This window comes from Nycticebus coucang, chromosome 12 (genome assembly GCF_027406575.1).
Source record: "Nycticebus coucang isolate mNycCou1 chromosome 12, mNycCou1.pri, whole genome shotgun sequence".
Classification (NCBI taxonomy): domain Eukaryota; kingdom Metazoa; phylum Chordata; class Mammalia; order Primates; family Lorisidae; genus Nycticebus; species Nycticebus coucang.
This window is the reverse complement of record NC_069791.1, coordinates 49,804,346-49,832,280: the sequence shown is the minus strand read 5'-3', so window position 1 is coordinate 49,832,280 and position 27,935 is coordinate 49,804,346. Positions and strand designations below refer to the sequence as shown.

Below are 27,935 nucleotides of genomic sequence, written 5' to 3'. Positions count from 1 at the left end.
AAACGACTTCATTGTTCATATCTTAAGTGGATATTGGTTTCTATCTGTGGCATTTTGCTCAGTTTTAAAGGTGTTTTAGCCGTTAAAGTCATCACTTGCTTGGAACAAGCGCACTGGTAATTACAGGGGAGGAAGAGGGTGGTTGTTCACAGTGGACACTGTGGGAGGAGAGGCCCTGTAAAGAGAAGATGTTCTTCTGGATGAATACCTAACTTTTCTTTTTTTTTGTTTTTTTCTTTTTGCAGTTTTGGGGGGGGTTGGGCTTGAACCCACCACCCCTGGTATATGGGGCTGGCGCTCTACTCCTTGAGCCACAGGCACCACCCGAATACCTAACTTTTCAAAAGTAAATTTATATAAGTGAAGCTGAACATGGTGGTGGAATAATCTGGTTGGTTTCTAAAGCAGATGCTGAGAATGGTTTTGACTGTTATGTTTGTTTGGAATGTGTACTGAATGAAGGTAGGAAAGGGAGTGTTAATATGGGAAAGGAAGGCAGTATGTGACAGAAGTTTTCTTGACTTAGTGTAGGCAGCTGGAGCTTAACATTGTTGAGTGATTCTGGGAAATAGGGCAGAATACAATGTTTAGAACTGCCTCCCTGTAGGGCTGAAATTGCTGGATTATACTAATACTACATCCAGAGATTCCTTGGTAGAGGCCCATCCTGCTGACAATTATTCAGATAATTCTTGACTGCCATGTATAATAGAAGCAAAATATTCTAGGAGAAAAATGTCCCGTAGATAGGGATGCAGATACTGGTTGTCCACAGTTCAGCCAGTATTTCAAGGGACAAGGGCAGGGCAATAATGACCTTGCCTGAGAGTGCAGATGAGTGGAAGGGACTCTGTGTGTAATAAGTGAAATCCATTCGCCTACCTAGGAACAAAAAGGAATCAAAGCATCAACCAGGCTTAGCAGTTCAGAAAGAAAGGGAGGGGTTATATATAGAGAATTACACATGCGCTACATTTGTGTTTATGTATGTGTAGGGTGTGCTCGGTTTTTGACTTGAGTCTGGAATTCTGTGTTGGGGAAGGTCGTCCTTTTCCACTGAGCACACAGGTGCACAGCTGCGAGAGGGATGCCCCTGGAGCATTGAGGGAGGAAGGGGACACCTGTCAGCCAGATAAACTCAGGTGATCAGTGGGGTGGCAGCTGTTTCAACCAGATTGCCTCCACATCCATGCATCTTCATTTTGAAGCCATTTTTAAGAAATAAACTGACATATGCCAAGTGCTTTAAATTGTGTTGTTCACAAGGTAGATAATAAACGTTCGTTACTATTTAAGGAGGAAAATTCCGCGTGGAAGTTTGTTATTCTAAATAAATATACCTTTGGTTTGCTCATTTCTCCCCATTTTTCACGTAACATTTCAAGATGACTCTGATATTCAAACACTAAAAAAAAAATATCTCCCTCTCACCTTTTTTAGTGCTGGCCAAGGTGTTAATATTACAAAAGTACTGTGAGCCACCTTAGGCCCCAGCTGACTGGGGAATGTGAGGCAGCTCAGAAACACTACTGCAACTACCTGCTCAATAAAACGCAGTGTGGAAAAAAAAAAAAAAAAAAAACGTACTGTGAGGATTTCCTGTGATTTAGTTCCTGGAACAAGGTGAAACTTAGAATTTGATTGCTTTGCTGCTGCTTCTCTGTGCCATACCAACATATGTCGCCAGTAGATGACTAAAGAGCACAAACTTTTCTTTCTCTTTCGAGGTTGAATTTTTTCGCGGTCAACATTAGGATTCCTTGACATGCAGCTCAGCTCCAATGCTCTGACCCGGTTCTTCCTGAACAAGCAGACATCGTGTCTTCTCTGCAGTGACCTTGGTACATCATTTCTCATGGCAGGTATGTGTGACCCTAGTCACAAAATTTAAAAAAAGGTACCCAGAAAAGATATTTCATGGATTGACTAGTTCGGGGGCAGTGTTTTAAGAGAAAAGGACATTGCTAACAGTGGGTATTTTTAGGCTTTTCATGTATATCAGCACTTTCCACATTCATCTTATTTTCCTGATTCTTGATTCTGTAAGTTAGACATGAGTTTGTGAAACTTTTCCAACGCTTTCAAAAAGTGACTTCAGGGCTATCTCTAAATTCTGAGTGAGAATCAAAGTGACCTGGTTTTGTGAGCAACATAATCACAGCATGTAAATAAATAGAGAATGCCGAATATTAATGATACAATGCTTAAAAGTTTTGTAAAGTTTTTTCTTTGTGTTATGACATCCAAAAATTACACTGATTAACAGTTTGATACATTACACTGTTGTTAGCAACAGCATCACTTCTTGAGTGTGCTAACGTTAATGTAGAATCTCCTAATGTTGAAATGTTTTAGGGAAAAAGCCTTTAAGCAAATAATTCTGAATATGAGTAAATGTAATGTTCTTGGAAAAAAACTGTTTATGTATCGTAAGTTAATGTAGTCTGAAGTGAGCCCAGGTCCCCAAGATATTACCCATACGTTGGTTGTAGAACCAGTCATCACTCCAATTCCATAATGTTCCTATGCTGTGTCTTCCCTGTAATAATTCAACAAACCTGTTGGCATTTAGACATTTACCAGAGCAGAGCCTGTTGAAGATTGGGAGAAGGCACACTCCTAAGTAATATTATTGTAAAAATGATAGCATATGTTAAGTGTAAGAGTCTGGGCCAAAGCATACTCACTTGATTTCTGGCTTGGATACATACTAGATTGATACCTTGAGAAAATAAGATTATTATTGGACTCTATGTTTTCTCATCTACCTAGTGGTTTTATATTATCATCTGAGTCTGCTGAAAGAATATAAGTAAATATCTGTTATGTAAGTCCATTTAACGCAGATTGGTGCTTCTTGATTTCTTCTCACCCCAGATCGTATGTTTCTCAGACAATTTAAAAACTAGTTGTACGCTGGGTGCCGAGGCCCATGCTTGTAATCCTAGTACTTTGGGAGGCCAAGGCAGGCAGATGGCCTGAGCTCAGGAGTTCCAGACTAGGCTGAGCAAGAGTGAGACCCCTTCTCTATTAAAAATAGAAAAACTAGCCAGGCATTGTCGTAGGTGCCTATAGTCCCAGCTTCTCAGAAGCTGAGGCAAGAGGATGGCTTGAGCCCAAGATTTTGAGGTTGCTGTGAGATGTGAGGCCACGACACTGTACAAGGGTAACTGAGTGCGATTCTGTCTCAGAAAAAAGAAAGTTGGTAAATCTACATTATTGAGGCAGAGCTGAGACAGAAGAAAGTGTATGGATAATCACACTGAAGAACAAGGTACACGGCAGAAAAATGTTGATAGTGGGTGAAGTCCTGATGGAACGTCTTCATGTTGTAGAGTTTTATTGATGAGATAGCTAGTATCAAATGCAAGAATGTTTTGGATGCTACTCACTGAGTTCTGCTTTTGAGAACTTCAGCCCCTGTGTTTGTCCTTTAATTCATTGTTCTGTTTGTCTTTCTCTACAGTGTTTCAGACCACTCCGTGGAGGTTGATTTCTGGGACCTTAGGACTAATATGTCTTTTGTTGGCGGCTACTTTGGGAATTTTGTTCAATTGTAAGTTTTTCTAGAGAAGTCTATGCAAAAATCTAAAGTTTAAGGATATAATTTAATAATAAAAATTTCATTTTATTAATACTAAGTATGTACTATTTTATTATTTCATAAACATATACCTAATTAAGAACATTTCTCATCATTTCTATAGCATTTACTGAACCACATAATGAATCAACCGTGTCTCCAGGCCCCAACAAAGAACTCCAGGAAGGTAGGTTTGATAGTCTTATGTGTTTTACATGAAAGAGCAAGATGAAATAAATATTATACTTGGTAATATACATTTTCCTATTAACCTCATTTTATTGTTTTCTACTGTAAGAATGATTACACTACATTGAATGTGCATCATTTATATATTAATAAGGAAATAATTAATATATAATTAATAAGAAAAAAGTAGCCTGAAATGACAGCTCTGTTTCCTATATAAGTGCTCATGATTAAGAAACAAAATCTACAGTAAATATTACAGCTTATCCTAATTACCTGTGTATAACCTCTGCTTTCATATCTCTTTAACTTTCTTTTGCTTCTTTAATGACTCAGAATACAATGCACAGATTTCTGCAATTCTAAGTCTTTCTTATCCAGTGAATGCAACTCAAAGTGCGATTTTTAAAGTATATTTTCCCCCAATTCTCCACATGTTTTCTCACCATCTTCTTTGACCCCACAGGACTTCATTTATATTTTTTATCTTATCTCAACACCTCACCAACACTTACAAGGCAAAGATTTGAGTGACTGCCATGTGTCATGGCTGGTATCACTGGACAAGTAGTGATGAAGACATCACTGATAAACTGTCTAATCAGATCTTAAGCTGAATAATTGGCTTATCTTTTTTTTTTAATAGCAAAATGTCCAAATCTGTATCAGAATTGTTCCATTGTACAATATTCCTGTCTGACATGGGAACTATTCTAAAATATTTTCCTCCTTTAAATCTTTCTTTCATTTGTTTAACTCCTATTTATAGGACAGTGCTCAGCTTTGGGTCGTTTCTTTCAAAAAAGTTTCCTCAAATGCCCCCATTGTATATGCTACCATGTGCTGTTTTAACATACCGATTTTTTGTAAACTCACCTAAATTACATTATAATTAAGTTAACGAATAATTGGAAATTATATAATTTTGAATCTATCCTTGAAACATATTCTTCATGAGGAGAAAGTATCATACATAATCTGTTCATATTAAGAGCCTGAACAGGGTGGCACCTGTGGCTCAGTGGGTAGCGTGCCGGCCGCGTATACCGAGGGTGGCGGATTCAAACCCAGCTCCAGCCAAACGGAACAAAAAAATAGCTGGGCATTGTGGCGGGCACCTGTAGTCCCAGCTACTCAGGAGGCTGAAGCAAGAGAATTGCCTAAGTCCAGGAGTTGGAGGTTGCTGTGAGCTGTGGGACACCACAGCACTCTATGAAAGGGCGATAAGGTGAGACTCTTGTCTCTCCAAAAACAAAAAGAAGGGAAAAAAAGCCTGAACAGTAGTATATGTAGTAGATTCTCAAAGAATATTATAGAAAAAGTAAATAAATAGAAAATTATTTTTAAATAATTAAATATTAATAAAAATTGAAATATCCAATATTATTTGTGATTTTTTTTCTCTTAGCCTCTGACTGCTGTCATTGTCCAGAGAAGTGGGTTGGGTACCGAGGCAACTGTTACTTCATTTCTACTGAAGAGAAAACTTGGGAAGAAAGTAGGAAATTCTGCGTTTCTCAGGATTCCAGTTTGCTTCAGCTTCGAAACAAAGATGAACTGGCAAGTACTTGATTCTAGCTTCCTGTATTTTCTTTGATCTGGATAGCAAAGTATCTAAATAAGTTAAACTCTTTGACTCAAGTCTGTAGTCATATTATAGGCGGTCTCTATAGGTTATGAACGAGATAGGTTCTGTTAGTTTGTACTTAGTTGAACTCGTTGCAAGTTGGAACAGGTACCTATTATACCCATTTGTAAGCGAGCCGCACGTCCTCGGGATGTTTGTAGCTCAGGGACTCTCTGTAGTAAGTAGAACTAATGACCTATCAATTCCATGTACCTTAAAACGATCCTTGTAAAACCTACATAAAATTCCTCAAAGATTTACATCTTAGAGATAAAAATTAAGATAAGTGACAGATAAAGTGTAGAAACTTTTCAGGGAAAATTCAAAGAAGAAATAACAGGTCATTATTTTGGACTTTGCAATTTTTAGTTTTTTTTAATGGAATTTATAATTTCTCTTGTAACTATATACCTTTTGGCATTTTTCTAGCTTATATGTAACAAGTGTAAAAAGGATAATCATAATAATTACCCACTTCTTAAGAAAAAGTGAAAAATGTCTCCAGTTTCATTCAGTGTCTGTGCTGAGTTGAGGTTGAGTAGGTTATAACCATGGGATTCATCCTTCATGATAGTGTTAATTTGGGATCAAATTTGATCATGGATCCCCTGCGAAGGAAGCTACCATGAAAACTATCTTCCTTTAAGCTCTTTTATTCCTTCAAGAAATAAGAGTTTATGGTATTTTTTCCCATAAATAAATGAGCCTGATAAATGAGCAATTTCAGGCATTTGACTATACTTTCTAAATTGGCAATTAAAAGTAATTTGTACGATGGACAAGCTGAATCTTATTCTGAACACTGATGTCCTTAAAAAGACGTTGTACCCAGAAAATATTCAAATCAGCTAATATGGTTGTCTCTGATTCTAAACAGGCTTTTATGCCCTCCAATAAACGCTTTTACTGGACTGGACTCTCTTACAATGAAGAACGTGCTGCCTGGTTTTGGGAGGATGGCTCTCCTTTATCACGGGATTTGTAAGTTTCTGATAGTCAAGGCCTTTTTTGATCTTTGGAAATTTATTTCTAGATTTGACTAGTGAAGGTAGCATCTAGGAGCACTGAAACTAAAATTACCTGCCTAGTGCATGAGCATACAGAAAAAAGAGAAGGTGCAACAGAGAACGATTTTTGCTCCCCTATAATATCTAAGTTTATGTTCAAGGACATGAACATGAGTGTGGTTGTGATCATAAAAGAACTTTCGACATAAGTTTTAGTTTTGTCTTAGTAAAACACTTGGAGATACATGTGCATGTACAGACAGGTGCTCACGAGCATAGGGGCAGTCCAGAGAAAATGGTATGTCCATTATATTTTATTCTGGAGCACAATATTCTCAGCATCCTCTCATCTGTTAAATATTCTGGGCTTATTTTCTATATTTTTATGATATTTAAATCTCATTTTCTTTTCTTTCCTTTTTTATTTTTTGAGGCAAGAGTCTCAAGCTGTCACCCTGGGTAGAGTGTTGTGGCATCATAGCTCACAGCAACCTCAGGCTCGAGCAATCCTCTTGCCTCAGCTTTTCTACTTTTTAATAGAGACAGGGTCTTGCTTTTGCTCAGGCTGGTCTTCAACTCATGAGCTCAAGTCATCCAATTGCCTCAGCCTCCCAGAGTCCTATGATTACAGGCATGAGCCACTGTGCCCGGACTGAATCTCATTTTCACTCATAAATGTGAGATATTCAGCATCACACAATATCAGAGTTTATGCTCTGATTATTTTCCTACATGTTAAATAAAATGAAAATGAAGCATTGCACACATCAATACCATAATGACAACAGCGAAACTAAAACAATCCCTGGCCTCAGTGCTACTGATTAGTAAGGGAATAATGGAGTGCTTTGGAATATTTTATTCTTGGCACCATGAAAATTGTGGTTATTGAAAGAACAACAAAACTCAATATGTTAGTATCTCATTTAAGTGCTTTTAAAAGTTCTATACTTTGGCTCAGTGCCCATAGCTCAGTGAGTAGGGCACCAGCCACATACACTGAGGCTGGCAGGTTCGAGCCCAGCCTGGGCCTGCTAAACAACAACAACTCCAACCAAAAACAAAAAAGAAAAAGAAAATAGCCGGGCGTTGTGGCGTGCGCTTGTAGTCCCAGATACTCAGGAGGCTTAGGCAAAAGAATCACTGAAGTCCAAGAGTTTGAGGTTGCTGTGAGCTGTGATATCACAGCACTCTACCAAGGGTGACATAATGAAACCCTGTCTCGAAAAGAAAAAGGTTCTATACTTTAATAATAATAAAAAGTCCCTGAATATTCTCACTTCCTTTCCCCATATGTGAATATCTTCTTCTGCATTACAGATTTCCATTGATTAAAAGCCCAAATCCAAAGAAATGCATAATATATCGTGCAACAAACAGTGGTATGGATGAGTCTTGTGAAGAGGAAAATCTTTATATCTGTAAACAAGAACTTATTTGTTTCTTGAGGCAGAGTGGGGACTAAGGATCCAGGATTACTAAGAATGGTACTTTTACGTGATATTACTACTAATTATCTATTTCTTAGCTCTGTAAAAATGCTTCATACTGTCTTTTCCTACCATTTTCATACATTTGAAGGCATTTGTTTAAAAATTGATGAAATTTGTATACCTAAACCTGAAATTATAAAGTATAAAGAATTTTATGAATATTTGGATATAAGGCATATAGTTAACATAAAATTCAGTGTAGTTTTATTGCATATTTATGTGATTTTGCTTACATTCTTATAAAAATTCTTTTGGCAAAAATGTAAATAAAATTTTATTCACACTAAATAATATGTATCAACCTTACTTCACTCCTTAGTGTGGCATACTCAATTGGGAAGTTGTAATTGCAGAAGTTATCTTTCTGGAATGCTAATGTTCTTTATTGATATCTCTATGTTTTTATATAGAGCTGAAAGTGCCAGATGACGATTTCCTTGTATCATCTTGCTCCAGAGGGGAACACATTTGTAAGCTTGTGCATCAGTAAAAGGGTCATTGCCATGTACAAAAATGATCTCATTCTGTTTCTAAAAGTTATGTGTTTACTACTGAAAAATTCCTTTCATAGAGGGAGGGGGCACTAGACTTCACTGAGGGGGTTTGGAACCTGTGAAAGAGGGATCAGGACAACCATGAGTTCCAACGGTTACCTGTTACTTGGATGGGGTTTTCCTGCCCTCACAGCTATCAACTTTTATAACTGTTTCATATATATTTAACATACAAAGACCCAGAAGAGGAGAAGCCCTTCTAAATTTTATTTATCAAAATATAAATAGGACTATGAACTGAACACTTCACATTCTTGTATGAAGATTGACTTAGGAAAAAAACGCGCTTACGTTACATACTGACATGTACAGGATAGAACATAACTTTGAAGTGTTTAACTAGAACTAAGACATTTCATGCTGCCCTTTCTGGAGACTTGATATGCTTTGGTTTTGTTTTTCATGTGATTACAAAAATAATATATTTTTAATTAAAATTTAAACATAATAGATACGTTTATAATGAAAATCAATAATTTTTGGTACCACCTAGCTCGTCTCCCTCTTCTCTACCCGTGAGGGAATTTCTTCTGTTTGGGTTTTGACACTTGGAGTGGTTGTCTCTGTAATGAACCAAAGCTGTTCAACTTCCATCATTTTTGCCAACAATGAATCTCAGCTATTTTCATTTAGATACATACAAATATAGATAGGTTCTATTTGTTATTTTTTACATCATTAGCCCATGAGGCTTCCAGGGTCCAATTTTCCCCTTTCCCCTTGTTAACTCAAAACTGTTGATTACAGTTTCAAGAGTATGGAGCAAACAGGAGGTGTTAAGTATGATGAATGATGTCTAATTTTGGAGAGAAATTTAGGTCAAGAATATTTTCCATTGGGAGAATAAAATTTCTGTTGCCTCCCAATTATAGTCCATATGTTATTTTTCAGTTCCCACATAATTTAAGGGCATTTTGACAGGTGTCGGCTTGCATGGAGGATACTGTGATCCAAGGCTGTATCTTTCTCACAGCCTGGTACCACCCATTAGTCACACTCAGTCCAGGACCTTCTGATCTGTTTCATTTTTAGTATTCTCCCTCCCAGTCTTACCTGCATTCTGCCTTTCTTCATCCTGCAAATGTCTTTGTAGTTTTGGGGATGCGAAAGACTTTTTTTCATATGTAAGACTTTGTACCAAATATTCTCTGGGGATAGACACATTAATTTTCTTTTACTTTCCGAAATTAGGGAATGCAAATGAAAGAATCTAGTAGAATGACACCCTATATGTTAGATATAGAACAGGAAAGGAAAAGTAAATATACAACATGCAAGATAGTTATGTCAAGAGTCAATTTATAATTTTTATGCATTTTTAATTTTTGTACTTTATTACTTTAAAAAATCTATTTTTAAAAGTATACCTTTTGGGGGTGGAACATAATTATAAGAAGGTCTTTATCTAACAAATGCAATCAATGTAACCTGGTTCTTTGTATCGTCAATGAATCCCCAACAACAAAGAAATTCAATGTATTAGGGGTACACATGTTTTGTTTATATGCTTTGTTTTTGTACAGATTGAGTCAAAGTTACAGATATGCCCTTCACCCAGTGTGCACCCAATAGGTGTGAATTTACCCACTCTTCCTACCCTATTCCCTCTCAATGATATTCATTGAGATTTACTTTCATATGTGGACTTAAGTGTTGATCAATTAGTTCCAACTTGGTATTGAGTACATGTGTTTGTTTCTCCATTCTTGTGATGTTTCACTTAGAAGAATGGTTTCCAGTTCCCTCTGGGTTACCACAAAAGATACTAGATCACCATTTTTCTTTTTTCCTTTTTTTTAGTTTATTGAGACAGAATTTCACTAGGCTGCCCTGGGTAGAGTGCTGTGGTGTCACAGCTCACAGCAACCCCAAAATCTTGGGCTTAAGTGATTCTCTTGCCTCAGTCTCCCAAGTAGCTGGGACTACAGGCACTTGTCACAATGCCGAGCTATTTTTTTGTTGCAGTTGTCATTGTTGTTTAGCTGGCCTGGCCTGAGTTCAAACCCATCCGCCCCAGTGCATGTGGCCAGCACCATAACCACTGTGCTATAGGCGCTGAGCCCCATTTTTCTTTTCTGTGGATAGTTGTGTAGTACTCCATGGTACACATATATCACATTTTTATTATCCTTTCATGTGCTGGTGGGTGCTTGGGTTGTTTCCATGTGTCTCTATTGTGAATTGTGCTGCCATAAACATTCAAGTGCAGGTACCCTTTTCATAGAATGACATTTTTTCCTTTGGGTATATATCTAGCAGTGGTATTGTTTATCCAATTGTAGGTCTACTTTAAGTTCTCTGAGGTCTCCGCATAGATGTTGCACTTGTTTGTCGTCCCACCAACGGTGTATAAGAGTTCTTTTCCTTCCACATCCTTACCCACATCTGTTGTTTGGTACTTTTTAATGCCTTTCTGATCCTATGTCATCTGACATAATGATATTTTCTGCTCATGTCTTTTGCGCCCTATGGATCAGAACAGAGATCCCTAAGATGAAATAATCCTCATATTACCATCTGATTTTTGACAAAACAGATAAAAACCTACAGTGAGAAAAAGAATCCCTGTTCAACAAATGGTGTTAGGAAAACTAGATAGCCACATGTAAGACTGAAACAGGCTCCACATCTCTCACCATTCACAAAAATTAACTCACCACGGATAAAAGACTTAAATGTAAGTCGGGAAACTATGAGAATCCTAGAAGAATATATTAGAAAAACTCTTATAGCTATCAGCCTATGCGAAGAATTCGTGAAGACCCCAAAAGCATTTCAGCAACAGCAAAAATAAGTAAATGGGACCTGATCAAAGTCCCATTTGGATTTTGCAAAGCCAAGGAGACAAAACAAAAGAGCAAATAGACAACCCACAGAATGGGAGAAAATATTTACATGTATACAACTGATAAAGGAATGATAACCAGAATCTACAAAGAACTTGAGCAAATCAGCAAGAAACATAACCAAGAGTCAGTTTATAGTTCCTTAATTTCGCCTTGATGCCTTGAATGTATTATTCTAAATATATACAATAGTTTCTATGTATTGTTACATAACATATTACCATAAAGTTACAGACTTAAAATAACACATGTTCATTATCTCACAGGTTCAGTTGTCAAGAATCTGTAATAGCACAAGTCTGTTTCTTTGTGTAGGGTCTCACAAGATGGGAATCAGGTCTTGGCCAGGCTGCATTCTCATTCAAAACTCGAATCTCTCTTCCAATCTTATATTCAGGTTGTTGACAGAATTTAGTTTCTTGTGATTATAGAACTGAGATGACCTCACCTCCCAGAGGTTGCCTTGTCCTGAGGCAGTCAACAGACATGTGAATGAGCCTTCTTGGAAGCAGACTTTCCAGCCAGGGTTCAGCCTTCAGGTAACTACAACCCAAATTCACATTTTGATGGCAACCTGGTGAGCAATCCTCAGCCCAGACACCTGCTCACCTGTTCCTACTTTCTGACCCTCAGAAATTGGGTGATGTGGTAAATATTTGTTGTTTTAGTTAATAAATTTGAGACTGATTTGTTATGTATGGTAATTAGCGAATATAAGATAATTTAATTTTCATTACCCTATGAATAGAAAATGTCTTAAAGTACAATGGTAAGCTAGAATTATATGTCCTTCTTTGAGTTTCTATTGTTATAGCAACCATGACATAACAAGCAAATTCTTCTGTCAAATTGAAGGTTTTTTTTTTTTTTTCTTAAGTCCTCAATCATATTGTACAATCCATAGGTGTCATTTTGTTTTCCTTCAAAATATCCTTCCAGGGGCCTCTATCCACCTGCTATTAATGAACTGGCTCCTCACTGGACTGGTTCATAAACTATTCTCATGAAATTATTCTTCATTCATCTCCTAAAGTTACATTAAATATTTCATTGGTTATAGCTTATCTCTTTATATATTTATAATTGAGAGAAAACACAATACAGTATACTTATCTGAAATTTACATCTAATTTTTAACCTATGTCTACACTGATACAATAACCACCAGACTGAAAGACCATCTACGTCCACCAAGACTCTCTCATGCTCTTTCTCATTGACACTGTCTCCCTTTTCCAAGAAAACCCTCATTCACATAAGTTTGTTTTGCCTGTTTTTGAATTTGTATAATTGAAGGTTAGCATATATATTTGTGGCTTCTATTTTGTGTGTTTGTGAGTGGAATGGTCTTGCTCTTTTGCTCAGGCTAAGGTGCAATGGTGTCATCATAGCTCACAACAACCTCAAAATCCTGGGCTCGAATAATCCTCTTGCCTCACCCTTCCATGTGGCTGAAACAACAGGTGTGTACCGTCATGTTCAGTGAATCCTTCAACGTTTTGCAGAGAAGGGCATCCCACTTTTTCTTAAGCTGATACTGAACAGCTGGCTTCAAGTTATCCTCCCTCTTTGGCCTCCCAGTGTGCTAGGATTATAGGCATGAGCCACTGCTCCTGACCTGTGGCTTCTAAACTAGGGGGTATGTTTTTGAGATTCATCCATATTTTTTTGTATGTAGCAGTAGCTCATTATTTTTATTGTCACGTAGAATTCATAGGAATATACCATAATTTGCTTATCCATTGTCATGTTTCAACATTTGGTTTGTTTCCACTTTTTGAATATTATGAACAAAAATACTGTGAACATTTTTGAACATTTCATTGTTGGACAGTTGCCCTCAAATATTTTCTCTCTTTTTTTATATCTGGTTGGTATGTAAGTACATATGATTAGGGCACATAATTTGTGTTTGCAAGGTATAGTCCAAAGTCCAAGTTGCAGTTGTGTCCTTCATCCAGAAAGTGTGCCACATACCCCTACCTTTTACCTGAGAGGTGGGAATTTATGGAGCCCTCTTCCCCATTCCCGTTGTTTGAATTTAATTGTATTTTTCTCTGGTGTGGGCCTGTAGTTGTTAATCTACTATTTTCAGATTAGAACTGAGTACATGGAACCATTGCTTTTCCATTCTTGAGACACTTGACTTAAGAGAATGATCTCCAAATCCATCCAGTATTTACCATGGCTAAAAAGTATCCCATGGTATACATATACCACAGTTTATTGATTCATTCAAGGGTTTATGAGCACTTAGGCTATTTTCACATCTTTGTAAGTGTGAATTGAGCTGCTATAAACATTCCAGTGCAAATGACTTTATGGTAAAATTTCTTTTCTTCTGAGTAGATACCTAGTAATGGAATTACAGGATCAAATGGGAGGTCTAGTTCTTTTAAGATTTCCCATACTTCTTTCCATAAGGCTGTACTAGTTTGCAATCCCACCAACAGTGCATAAATACAGCCTTCTCTCCACACCTCTGCCAGCATCTATAGCTTTGGGACCTTGTGATGTGGGTTATTCTCATTGGTGTTAGACGATAGCTGAAAGTGGTTTTGCTTTGCATTTCTCTGATTATTAGAGATGAGCATTTTTTCATGTGTTTGTTGGCCATTCATCTATCTTCAGGAAAAAGGCTCTGTTCATGTAACTTTTCCATCGATTGATGGGGTTTTTTGCTCTTTCCTTATTGATTTGCTTGAGTTCATTGTATATTCTCTTCACTACCCCCTTTGTCCAATTTATAACATGTGAATATTTTCTCCCATTCTGAAGGTTGTCTATTTGCTTTGTTGACTGTGTCCTTAGCTGTGCAGAAGTTTTTATGTGCCTAAATGTTGAATTGCTAAAGTCATAGGTTGGCATATATTTATTTCCTTTAGAAAATAATTGAAACATTTTGGAAACTTATATATAAAATTTGTTTATAATCCCATCAATGTTTATATAAGTGTGTTAGTATAGTTAGTATCCTTGCCCAGCACACAGTATTATCATTTATTTTGTCTAAAGACCATCTAGATGGTATGTATTTGTATATAATTGTGCATTTAATTTTCCATTTCCCTGATGACTAATGATGCTTCTCCCTATTTTTTTTTCATTTTTTATATCCTTTCCTCAGTAGGGCTTGTTTTTATGATTTTTAGAAATTATTTATTTTTAATAGTTTTATTGTAGTATAGCTGATATACAATAAAGTTCACATACTTGAGCTGGACGTGGTAGCTTATGCCTGTAATTCTGGTTTTTTGGGGGGCAATGTGAGAGGATAATTTGAGGTCAGTATGGGCAACAGAGCAACATTACAAAAATTAAATAAAAAAATAAATAAATAAGAAAAATTAGCTGGGTGTGGTGGTGTGCACCTATAGTCCATGCTGCTTGGAAAGTTGAAGCAGGAGGAGTGTTTGAGCCCAAGAGGAGGAGCTTTCAGTGAGCTCTGATGGTGCCACTGCACCTCAGCCTGGGAACAGAGTATGACCCTGTTTCTGACAAAAAGAGAAATTTAATGTATTTCCACATCTACCTATATGTGAAACCACCACATCAACAATATAGAGGACATATGTCACCTCCAAAAGTGTCATTTTACCTCTGTAATACTTTCTTCTTGCTCCCTCATTACCCATAGGTAAGTAGTACACTGTATTCTATTACTATAGCTGCCTATTTTCTACTGTTTTATACAAAGTCACACAGTGTGTACATCTGTCCTTTGGATTTTTCACTCGACATAATTGTTTTCATATCCATCCATGTTTTTAAGTGTATTAAATAGTTAATTCCTTTTTATTTCTGAGTCTTTCTATCCCTAAGCAAAGTACATGTCTTGTACCTCAATATAGTTAAATTAATTTCAGCAATATTTTATAGTTTTTAGCATTCAGGTTTATATTTTTATGCGATTTCCTGAAGTATTCTGCTTTTTTAGCTATTATACATCATATTTCTTAATTTAATTTTTAAATTTTTTATTTGCAATTACAATTGATTTCCTATGCATCTTTAATCTTGCAACTTATTTTAGATTCCATTGGATTTTCTGCATAGATGAATAAAGACAGCTTTGTCTCCTTCTTTTAAAAACTGAATGCCTTTGTTTCTTTTTCTTGCCTAAACATAGTCGTTAGAAAATTCAATACAAAGTTGAATACCAGTAGTAAGCATAAACATCATTGTCTTGCTACTTATCTTACTGCATAAACTTTCAAGTTTTCACCTTGGTACTTAATTTTTGCTCTTATATTTTCATAAATGCCCTTTACCAGGTTGAGAAAGGTCTCCTTCTATTCCTAATTTGATGAAAAATTTTATCAGGGTGGGCATTATTTTTATCAAATGCTTTATTCTGTCTCTATTGAGATCGTATCCTTTCACTGTCATGGTTTATAAATATGTCGATTTACTTTCTAATGTTAAATAACCATTATTGGTATAAACATCAGTTGTTCATGATATGTGTACTTTTTATGTATTTTTTTATTAATTTATTTTTATTGTTAAATCATAGCTGTGTACATTAGTGCAATGAAGGGGTACAATGTGCGGGTTTCATATACAATCTGAAATATTCTCATCAAACTGTTCAATGTAACCTTCATGGCATTTTCTTAGTTACTATATGTAGGCATTTGTATTCTGCATTTAGTAAGTTTCGCCTGTACCCATTCTAAGATGCACCATTAATGTGGCCCCACTCCATCACCCTCCCTCCACCCTAACCTTCCCCCTCCCTTCTCCTTCCTTGGCCCTTTCCCCATAGTCTTATGCTATAGTTGGGTTATAGCCTTCATGTGAAAGCTATAATTTAGCTTCATAGTAGAGCTGAGTACATTGGATACTTTTTCTTCCATTCCTGAGATACTTTGCTAAGAAGAATATGTTTCAGCTCCATCCATGTAAACATGAAAGAGGTGAAGTCTCCATCTTTCTTTAAGGCTGCATAATATTCCATGGTATATGTGTACCACAATTTGCTAGTCCATTTGTGGGTTGATGGACACTTGGGCTTCTTCCATGACTTAGCAATTGTGAATTGGGCTGCAATAAACATTCTGGTACAGATGTCTTTGTTAGATTGTGACTTTTGCTTTTTATGTATTTTTGCACCCAATTTGATACTTTTTTTTTTTTTTTTTTAATTTTGCCGGGGCTGGGTTTGAACCCGCCACCTCCGGCATATGGGACCGGCGCCCTACCCGCTGAGCCACAGGCGCCGCCCAATTTGCTACTTTTAAATAGTTTTATTATAGTAAGAACATTTAACATGAAAACTATCCTCTTAACAATTTTGAAGTATAGAATAAAGTATTATTAACAATAGGTACAATGTGGGCTTGGTGCCTGTAGCTCAGTAGTTTAGGGTGCCGGCCACATATATGGAGGCAGGTGTGTTCGAACCAGGCCTGGGCTTGCTAAACAACAATGACAACTGCAACAAAAAAATAGCCAGGCTTTATGGCAGGCGCCTGTAGTCCCAGCTACTTGAAGGCTGAGGCAAAAGAATTGTTTAAGCCTAAGAGTTAGAGGTTGCTGTGAGCTGTGAAGGCCTGGTACACTACCAAGGGCAACACAGTGAGACTCTGTCTCAAAAACAACAGCAACAACAACAACAAAACAAAACAAAAACCAAACCAGAAAAACATTATGTGCAATGTATTATGATAGATCTTTAAAATTTATACAACTTGCATAATTGAGACTTTATGCCCTTTGTCTAGCTACTTCCCATTTTTTGCCTCTTTTCAACCCTACTGATCATCATTCTATGCTATAATTGCATAAGCTTGACAACTTCATGTACCTTGTATAAGTGGAATCATGCAATGTTTATCCTCATGTGACTTGCTAATTTCATTTAGCATAATGTCCTTGAGTTTCATCCATGTTGTTATGTATTTTAGGGTTTTATTTTTTAAGTCTGAAAAACATTCTATTGTATGTATATACACACAATACTCTGTGCTTACAGCATCTCCAGGAAACACAGAATACCACAAACCCTCAAATTACCTGTACATAGAGGAAAAAAAAATTCAACAGAACTCTTGCTTCAAGCCTACCCTTGAATACTTCTGGTGCAGGGTAGGAGATTCGTCCTTAAAATATCTGTGAATAAGAAAAGAATAAAGGCATCAATTGACTCACAGACATAAATGCCAGAATGCTGAATACTGTTTAGGAGTTGGTAGTTCACAACACTGGGAAAACATTGAAAATGTAAGATCAAGTGTGGGAAACTTGCCAAAAAATTGTTTTTGTGGGAGAAGCAGATAATAAAGAGAGATGGCACCTCTTAGAAATGCGACTATGAAAGCAAATAATTAAAGAACTTAAGAATCTTGCAGAAAGCAAAGAAAATAAAGGCATTCCAACTCTTTGCCACATCCTTCAGCCACCATCAAAACCACCTATTTAGGAATCTGCACAAAACTGGGCAGAATGGACAGAAGAGGGAGCTCTCGAGCTAGAAACCTTGTCCACAAGAAAAAATGAGAGTTGGAAAAAACACACCTACATGAAACCTCGTTAAAAATTCAATGAATGTAAATATATATATATGTTTTGGTATAAAAAGTCATGCACTCAAGAATGAAATAACCATAAAACTGATGAGGAGTGTAATAAGCATGGCAAACTGAAGTTAACATCCTAACACAATCATAGAAAAGACCAGAAATGAAAAAACAAACAAAAAAGTTGACACGAAGCAAGATTCAAACAGTATGGAACACAACAGTCCGGGACAGGAGAAGAGGCAGAACTGAGGATGAAGCTGGGGTGCAGGGCTTTGAGGGAAGGTGATCAGGTCTAGTGTCTAAACAGCCTTGATCTTTCTTCCTTCTTCCTTCACCCAGGGCTGGGCCACCTTCTCCTCGCTTCCCCTCTGTTTCTGCAGAGTAGTCAGAGGTGAGAAGAACAGGCTCTTCACCTTCACACCCTGCACTGTCTGGTTCTGGCCTTAGCTGTGTGGCCTTGGGGACTCATTTACCCACCCTCTGCTTCACTCTTCTCTGAAAAAATGGAATGAAAATAGTGCCTGGCTTATCCAGTCGTGTTCATAAGTGAGTGAGAACACTTATTAAGTGCTTGACTCCTAGGGGCAAGATGCAGCTTTCAGTAATTTGCCCAATTTTAAATTGGGTTGTATTTTCATGGATTTGACTGACTGAATGCTAATGCCAATGTGATACTTTGCCTTTCTCTTGAGTGTCCTGCTCCTCCATTTTCATATGAAAGTTCAGGTTTCTTTGGACTTGTTTTGGAAGTCAGGGTAGAGATCACTGAGGAATATAGTCAAAGTATTCTGTTTGTAAGTTAGCTAATTATCTCCTGTGTGGTGATAGTATCAAATTGATATACTTTAGATTTATTTGTGATAAATTTTAGGGTTTTAATTTAATTGAAGATTTTGATAATGTCAGGATTTACACAATTAAGACCAAAGTCTTCCTCAATGCAGTCTTACTCCCATCTAGCCTCTTAACCTCCTTCCCACTCACTCCCTAGAGATAACCATTTGCCGTAGCTTTTGAGTTGTCCTTGCTGTTTCTACTATAGAAGAAGCAAATATGTGTTTATGGTCCGTTCTTGCTGGCAGAGGTGTGGAGAGAGGGGTGTATTATGCACTGTTGGTGGGATTGCAAACTAGTACCACGGGCCTTACAGAAAGAAGTATGTCAAGCCATTGACATTTATTGAGATCATTGATAAGTGTGGTGGCATTCTGTTCATCTTATTTTGTGAAAGTCTGTTGCTTAGTTTTACCATTTGCATCATTGTGGAAGCTAGGTTCTGTCCTTTAATTTCTGGGTGATTACTTTGCTGGTGGTCTATTATGATGATCAATCTGTAGAACAGGTTGAAGTATTTCCTGTAGAGCTGGTCTTGTTGTGGCAAATTTCCTCAATGTTTGCATATCAGTAAAAAATTTGATTTCTCCATCAATTTTATTTTATTTTATTTTTTTTGTTAAGACAGAGTCTCACTGTACCGCCCTCGGTAGAGTGCCATGGTGTCACACAGCTCACAGCAACCTCCAGCTCTTGGGCTTACGTGATTCTCTTGCCTCAGTCTCCCAAGCAGCTGGGACTACAGGCGCCCGCCACAATGCCCGGCTATTTTTTTGTTGCAGTTTGGCCGAGGCTGGGTTTGAACCCACCACCCTCGGCATATGGGGCCGGGGCCCTACTCACTGAGCCACAGATGCCTCCTTTCCATCAATTTTAAAGCTTGGCCTACTGGAATATAGAATTCTGGGCTGAAAATTTTTTTTTTTTTTAAAGTAGATTAAAGGTAGATGACCATTGTCTTCTGGATTCAAAGGTTTCATTAAAGAAATCTGTAGTCACCTGATGGATTTGCCCCTTTAGGTTAATTGGCGCTTACTCCTGGCAGCTTGCAAAATCTTTTCTTTTGTCTTGACTTTGGACAGGTTCATCACAATGTGTCTTGGAGAAGCTCTATTTGAGTTGAGGTGACCTGGGGTCCAATATCCCTCTGAAAAGAGTGTGTCAGAATCTTTGGTGATATTTGGCGAATTTTCATTTATAATATTCTCTCGTATGGCTTCCATTCCTCTGGGGCATTCTTCTTCCCCTTCTAGGATTCCTATAACTCATATATTTGAATGCTTCATAAAGTCCCATAATTCTGTCAGTGAACGTTCTGCTTTCTCTCTTTTTTTCTGCCTCTTTAACTATCTGAGTTATCTCAAGAGCTTTGTCCTCTACATCTGAGATTCTTTCTTCTGCATGGTCTAATCTGTTGTTGATACTTTCTATTGCATCTTTAAGTTGCCTAATTGACTCCTTCAATTCCTTCAGCTCTGCTATATCCTTTCCATATTCTTCCTATCATTCATCTCTTATTTGATTCTGTTTTTGGATTTCTTTTTGTTTATTTTCCACTTTATCAGCAGTTTCCTTCATCGTTTCCATAATTTCCTTCATTGTTTTCATCATCTATATTCTAAATTCCCCTTCTGTCATTTCTGACATTTCTTTGTAGGAGGAATCCTCTGAAGTAGCCACCTCATTGTCCCTTGGAGTGGGGGGAGTTGCTCTGGACTGGTTTTTTATGTGGCCAGGATTTTTCTGCTGATTCTTCCTCATGAGTGCTTTCTTTTATCTGTTTCCTTGCCCTAATTTTTCTTCCACTTCCTCTTGCTCTTTAAGTTACCGTGTCTCTGACCTAAGATTTCAGTGAGTCCTTTTGGTATAGGATGAGAAGGATGAGAAGACTAAAGAGCAATAAGGGAAAAAAGATTAACAAAAAGAAAAAAGAGACAGGAGAGGGAGTGAGTAAAAGGGAACATTGACAAAAAGAAGAGAGGTACGGAAAGAGGGAGACAGGAGTAATAATGGTGTACAGTAGGGTACTTTGTCCACCATCTTAACCCTCCCCAGCCTCTGGGGTGCTGAGTTGGGTGATTCCCTTGAGGTCAGTAGCTCTTTGCCAGCCTGAGCAGACATGGTACCCCACCTCCACCAAATAGAGACGGAAAACAATAATACTACAAATTAAACCAAAACAAACAAACAGAGAAGATTACAGGATAAAATTGGGGGGAAAACCCAAATAACAGGGGCAGAAACACTAGCAAAAATGAAGTTCTTATTATTAAAGAAGGCAACAATGGAAAATTATATTTACACTAGAAAAATGAAGGAAGAAGAAAAAAAAGAAAAATCTAGGGGGGGAAGTAGAAATTAAAAAACAAAACAAACAAACAAAACCCAAATTAAAGCAGTACATGTATCTTGCTGAATATCGTCTGGGCAACAGGTGATCTTCTGGGGTTTGGGATGCTAATCACAAAGCCGATACAGCTGTATAAGAAGGAGACTAGAGGCTTCTGTTGACTGCCTTACCTTCAAACCCCAGAGTCAGGGCGGCGCCTGTGGCTCAAATGAGAAGGGTGCCAGCCCCATATACCAGAGGTGGCAGGTTCAAACACAGCCCCGGCCCAAAACTGCACAAACCCCACAGAGTTGAGAGCCTGAATCTCCCCTCCACCTGCCTTAAAAGACACTTTAAACCAGGCATCTTCAAACTTTTTAAACATGGGGCGAGTTCACTGTCCCTCAGACCGTTGGAGGGCTGGACTATAGTTTAAAAAAAACAAAAAAAAAACTATGAACAAATTCCTATGCACACTGCACATATCTTATTTTGTAGTAAAGAACAAAACGGGAACTAATACAATTCACATTGCCTCATGTGGCCTGCAGGCTGCAGTTTGAGAACCCCTGCTTTAAACCGTTAACGTTGGCTAAACAGAAAAGCATGTATCCCTGGGATCTCTCCTGAAGTGGCTGCCTGCTTATCAGGTGCACCCAAACCAGCCTCACTCTATGTCCCTGGGGACTGAGGCTGCAAGGCAGCTCTCCTACCAAACACTGAAAGCTCCACTCTCACCTGGCAGCTTGGTCCTGGCCTTTGACACTGTTCACAGTCAATAGATCACTCACCCAAGGTCTCCCAACCCCGGCCTCACTCTGCGACCTTGATGGCAGAGCCTGTAGGGCAGTTCTTCCACAATGGCTGCATGCAGCCCCTAGCCAAACAATGTTAGCTCTGTTCCGGCTGGCCCAGTGGCTCAGTCCCAGACTCTGGACAACATTTAAAGTCACCCACACTCTCTCCCAAGTTCTCCCAAGGTAATTCAACTGAGTGCCCAAGTCAAACACAAAACAAAAGAAAACAACCCACAGGGAAGGCCTTCCCTGTCTGCAATCTTGCTGCTGTTGTAGCTACAGCCATAGCAGGTGCCATGACTTCAGGCTGAATGAATGCAACCACTTGCCAATCTCCACTCCTCTTGTCCTCCTCCTGGGGTTCAGAAGTCTCTCACTATCTCCCTGCATCCCCAAAGGGATATTTCTTGGCAGAGCCCACAGGCCAGAGAGGAACCTGGAGTCTTCTCTCCCCAATCTCCCTACCTGGTTGCAAAGAAGCTGTTACTCGGCCACCATCTTGCTCCACCTTGGCCTATTTTACTTTTATTGTTTGGATTCATTGAGGGTACAAAGAATTAGGTTACATTGATTACATTTGTTAGATAGAGTCCCTCTTATAATTGTTTCCACCCCCAAGAGGTATGCCATATATCATGATCCCTAATCCCTTCCCTCCCACATTCCCTACTCCCCCATTCCTTGGCCCCCCACTTTGTATTAGATCATCTACTGCCTTCATATTAGAATTAAGTACATTGGATTCTTGCTTCTCCATTCTTCTGATGCTTTACTAAGAAGAATGTGTTCCCACTCAATTCAGGTTAATACAAAAGATGTAAAGTCTCCATCTTTTTAGTGGCTGAATAGTATTCCATGGTATACATGTACCATAGCTTGTTAATCCATTGCTGGTTTGGTGGGCATTTAGGTTGTTTCCACAATTTGGTGACTGTAAATTGAGCTGTGGTAAACAGTCTAGTGCAAATGTCCTTATGATAAAATGATTTTTTTTTATTCTGGAAAAGATGCCTAGTAATAGTATTGCAGGGTCAAAAGGGAGGTAATTTGAGTTCTTTGAAAGTTCTCCATACTTCCTTCCATGGCTAGAGTTTTAAAATCAAAAGTATAGAATCTTCATTATGTTTGTTTGTATCTTTATTTATGTATACATACTTGTCTCTTGTCTATGGTGTTACCACCCAGCCAGATTCATCTGCCCACTGCCCAAGAGACAAAGCCAATACCCAGAGACACCAAGGTTTACAGCAGAGAAAGAGTTTATTCCACATAGCACTAAGTGGAGGAAATGGGAGCAATTTCTCACATCCACCTCTCCAAGAATTCAGGAAACAGGGTTTTTAAGGATAGTTTGATAGGCAGGGGATTAATGAATTTTCTATTTGGCTAAATTTGGGATAAAATTACAGCGGTCTGGAAATCATTTTCTTGTTTTGCTTCAGTTTGTGGGGGTCATGATTCCAGTAGAGGTTGTTTCTTGGTCAGTTTAGCCAATGCACTAGAATGTGGGACATGGAAAATATCTTGTAAACTAACGACCTTTAACATTTCAAAAGGTGATGTTATCTACAAAGAAAAGTTAAGAATGGTAACTATCAGCTAGAGTAGCAATTATAGAGAAGCAAACAAGGGGACAGTGACTAACTGTGATCAAGTAAACAAGGGGACAATGGCAGATTTTTATCATTATTTCAGCTAAGCCTACGCCTGTATAGAGTTATTTTGTGGCCCTTATTCTAGTTGTTGCCTTGAACCCCTTCATCAATCTGCATGAACGGTTTCAATGGGGCCAACTTAACTTATAAATGAGTACTCATTAAAAAACAAAAAAATCTAGCCCCAATGATTTTCAAGTTCATGTGACCTTAATAATCTTTAATAAGTATAGTTAATTTTAAAATCATTGGAAAAATAAGGTTAAAAACATCTTCAAAATTTTATTTACTTTACCTAAGGAATGCAATCAGTGTAACCTGGTTATCTGTACTCTCAATGAATCTTCAACAATACAAAATAAATTAAGTAATTAAAAAAAATTTTAAAGACATTTCAGCTGAACCTATTGATTATGCAATTCAAATAAGTCTGTTGGTTGTCTGAAGGTCAAATTATTTTCCTCCTAGTCTTTTTTTAGTAAAATTAGGATTCCTAAGCGTCAACATGGTAATCAATATATGTAATGAAAACTACTAGATTTAAAAGAAACAATTGTATTTACAAACTGTATGAAGAAAATAAAATTTTGTTTTGGTAACGAGGGTTACAAAAACATAAAAATTTGTTTTTTGTTGAAATAATTTTGCCTAATTTAAAGGTTTTAAAATAGGTTTAAATTAAATGAATAAAATTATAGCTATAACTGGATATAACAGTAGGGAAAATTTGTAAAACTTCACACAAATCTTATTCAACGGTTTAATGGTTTAATTAAGATTAAATAGATTTGAAAAAACAAACAAACAAAAAAAGATTAAATAGGTTTGTTTGTAAATTTTTATCAAAATTAGCCTTAACATTGAATACTCTAATGCAAAAATGAAAATTGATTTTCTCTTTTAAACAAAATTTTTGAGTAAGATTAATGGAGATAGTAAATATTTATTCATCCTTTTGAGTAAACTGAAAAAAAAAGGGCGAGAGTTTTCTTTTTCTTTCTTTATTAGCTTGTTTTCAATTTGTCTTTATTAGGTCTTACTTATTTGGGGCTCAGTTAAAGAGTAAAATTTTTGCCTTTAAAATATTTAAATTATTATGTTACCTGAATAAATAACATTTGTTTTATAGTAAACTTATGATCTTGTTTTATGACAAGTGGTTTAGACCTTTGATATTTGACAAACTTCCTTAGATAAAAATTCTAAATTCAGTCTTTTTGACCTCAGGCTAGGTTTTAAAAAAAATTAGAGCCATTGAAAGTCCAAGAGAGGAACATCCAGCTTATTGGTATGTTAAAACTATATCGGAAATAGTCAAATATGAAATGGTGTTTAATTATTTTTGAGTTACATTTATATAAAATATTTTTAATATGTGTTCCAAAATTATATGGGATTCCTAAAATTATAATGTCTTGATGTATATTATCAGTAATAATTATGGTTATTAAGTTAAAGTGTTATGTTCCCTGCCCCAATTTTTAACCAAATTTCTTTGTCCATTTTCCTTTTAACCATGACAATTCTTTTGTCATCCACAGACAATTATTGTTTGACTTTGATTCCTCTCAAAAAATGGTAACTGACTACAGTCCAAAATTTTCTTCTTTGAGGAAAATTATAGAAAAAGACTTTAACAGGTACTTTTAAATAAAAATGCAGACAATAATATAGGATATCATACCATGAGAAGAAAACTTCCAAGACTTTATTTAAAAGGTGATGCATTGCTAACCCAATGCGTTTGTGAGGATTACTAACCCAAGCTCAAGTAGAACAAAAATTATTAACATGGGCTTGGTGCCTGTACCTCAGTCTGTAGGGCGAACCCGAAGCTGGCGGGTTCGAGCCTGTTTTGAGCTTGCTAAAAAAATAACAATGACAATTGGAACAAAAAATAGGGGCGTTGTGGTGGGCACCTGTAATCCCAGCTACTCGAGAGGCTGAAGCAAGAGACTCCCTTAAGCCCAAGAGTTTGAGGTTGCTGTGAGCTGGGATACCACTGCACTCTACCCAGGGAAACATAGTGAGACTGTCTCCAAAAAAAAAAATAAATAAAATAAAATAAATAAATAAATAAAAATAAAAACAAAAAATTAAGAACATGGAACTAAATCACGTTTTTCATGACTTTTGCTTAAACATTACTGATTCTTTTTGTTTCATTTTCTAGAAGTCAAAACACTTTTTTCCCTTCTTTTGAGCTATTTATATCTTACAAAAAATTGGTAAAGTTTATTTGCGTAAACAATTGGAAACATGAATTTTCCCTTTACTTGATTTCTCTAACATTTGCAAATTATCATATTATTATTACATTTTATGGTAGTATAATGTAATTATATTGTATATAATGTAATTTTAAAGAGTAATTATAAAGTATGGCTATAATGTAATTATACTGCCATAAAATGTAATAATACATTTTATTATTGTATTTATAATACAATAATATTATTGTATATTCTGTTTTCTAAAAGTACAGAATTGGAGATGCTGGAATTGCATATTTTCAGAAAGGAACAGACTGCTTTAAACAACTAGTTTGACTTTATAAGGTCAATAAAAGCTCTCTGAAAAATTTGGCCTGATACCTCAACTATAACATTTCCTGATCTGTGGTAAGTAAATAATGTCACTTTCTGACAAGTTACTTTGGGACTTCGAGAAAAAAGGAATTAACCCAGTTCACATAGGCATCTACAGGCTGTTAACTCTTTGGCTTAGCTCAAGAGCTTTAAGTCTAAACTAAGATTCTTTATTTAACTAATATTCCAACAAAGCTTATTATTTATTTATTTATTATTTTTAAACTTACTATTTATTTATTTATTTTAAAGCGATATTTTCTTTTCTTTCTTTCTTTTTTTTTTTTTTTTTTGTAGAGATAGAGTTTCACTTTATGGCTCTCGGTAGAGTGCCATGGCCTCACACAGCTCACAGCAACCTCCAAGTCCTGGGCTTAAGCGATTCTCTTGCCTCAGCCTCCCGAGTAGCTGGGACTACAGGCGCCCGCCACAAAACCCGGCTATTTTTTTGTTGCAGTTCAACCGGGCCGGGTTTGAACCCACCACCCTCAGTATATGGGGCCGGCGCCCTACCGACTGAGCCACAGGTGCCGCCCTAAAGCGATATTTTCTAAAGGAAAATCTACATGCCTATGATTAACAATTGTTATTACGTTCTGCAACATTTTAGTTACAAATTTCTAGATAAGAAAAATGACTTCACTGTTCATATCTTAAGTGGATATTAGTTTCTTTCTGTAGCATTTTGCTCAGTTTTAAAGGTGTTTTAGTTATTAAAGTCATGGCTTGCTTGGAACAAGAGCACTGGTAATTACAGGGGAGGAAGAGGGTGGTTGTTCTCAGTGGACACTGGGGGAGGAGAGGCCCTGTAAAGAGATATTTTCTTTTGGATGAATACCTAACTTTTCAGAAGCAAAAATTTTTTTCGCTTTTTTTATTTTGGGGGATTCATTGAGGGCTCCAGAACAAATTTATATAAGTGAAGCTGGACACTGTGGTGGAATAGCCTGCTTTCTCTCTACAGCAGATCCTGAGAATGGTTTTGAGTGTTATGTTCGTTTGGAATGTGTACTGAGTAAAGGTAGAAAGAGACTGTTACTATGGGAAAGGAAGGCGGTATGAAGTTGAAGTTGTTTTCTTAACTTAAGAGTAGGCAGCTGGAGCTTAACATTGTTGAGTGAATCTGGGAAATGGGGCAAAACATGATGTTCAGAACGGCCTCCCTATGGGGCTGAAATTGCTGGATTATACTAGTACTACATCCTGAGATTCCTTGGTGGAGGCCCATCCTGGTGATAATTATTTAGATAATTCTTGACTGCCATGCATAATAAAAGCAAAACGTTCTTGGAGAAAAAAGTCCCATAGGTAGTGATGCAGATACTGGTTGTCCACAGTTCAGCCAGTATTTCAAGGGACAAGGGCAGGGCAATAATGACCTTGCCTGAGGGTGCCTATGGGTGGAAGGGACACTGTGTGTGAAATGTGAAACCCATTTGCCTACCTAGGAATCAAAGCATCAACCAGGCTCAGCAGTTCAGAAAGAATTAAAGGAAGGGGATCTATCCATCTATCTATCTATCTATCTATCTATCTATCTATCTATCTATCTATCTATCTATCATCTATCTATCTATCTATCTGTAATTATACACACACAACATTTATGTTTATGTATGTGTAGGTGTGTGTTCAGTTATTTTATTTTGGCTTCAGTCTGGAGTTCTGTATTGGGGAAGGTTTTCCTCTTCAACTGAGTGCACAGGTGCACAGCTGCGAGAGTGATGCATCTGGAGCATTGAGGGAGGAAGGGGACACCTGTCTAGCCAGTCAGTCGACTCAGGTGATCAGTGGGGTGACAGCTGTTTCAGCCAGATTGCCTCTACCACCATGCATCTTCATCTCGAAGCCATTTTTAAGAAAAATGAACTAACATACTCCAAGTGCTTTAAATTATGTTGTTCACAAG

General features: G+C 37.2%; 1 protein-coding gene across 3 annotated transcripts; it reads left to right on the top strand.

Moving 5' to 3' along the window:
- Positions 1-1,576: 1,576 nt before the first annotated feature.
- Positions 1,577-26,223, top strand: LOC128562462 (natural killer cells antigen CD94-like). Of its 3 annotated transcripts, XM_053557425.1 has the most exons (8): positions 1,577-1,623; positions 1,755-1,862; positions 3,467-3,556; positions 3,708-3,770; positions 5,181-5,332; positions 6,277-6,380; positions 7,727-7,893; positions 8,310-8,474. In XM_053557425.1, the coding sequence occupies exons 2-7, from the start codon at positions 1,766-1,768 to the stop codon at positions 7,869-7,871; spliced, it is 651 nt and encodes a 216-aa protein (XP_053413400.1). In that variant the 5' UTR covers positions 1,577-1,623; positions 1,755-1,765; the 3' UTR covers positions 7,872-7,893; positions 8,310-8,474. The 3 variants fall into 3 exon arrangements, with proteins under 3 accessions (XP_053413400.1, XP_053413402.1, XP_053413401.1); XM_053557427.1 differs by lacking the exons at positions 7,727-7,893; positions 8,310-8,474 and adding an exon at positions 25,919-26,223; XM_053557426.1 differs by lacking the exons at positions 1,577-1,623; positions 1,755-1,862 and adding an exon at positions 3,129-3,274.
- The last annotated feature ends 1,712 nt before the right edge of the window (positions 26,224-27,935 follow it).

Excerpts from the sequence above, each read along its gene's own strand:
- LOC128562462 (XM_053557425.1), top strand. The coding sequence starts at position 1,766 with ATGCAGCTCAGCTCCAATGCTCTGACCCGGTTCTTCCTGAACAAGCAG. Across the intron at positions 3,771-5,180 it reads CAACAAAGAACTCCAGGAAG|CCTCTGACTGCTGTCATTGT; the intron begins GTAGGTTTGATA and ends TTTTTCTCTTAG. Across the intron at positions 5,333-6,276 it reads TTCGAAACAAAGATGAACTG|GCTTTTATGCCCTCCAATAA; the intron begins GCAAGTACTTGA and ends GATTCTAAACAG.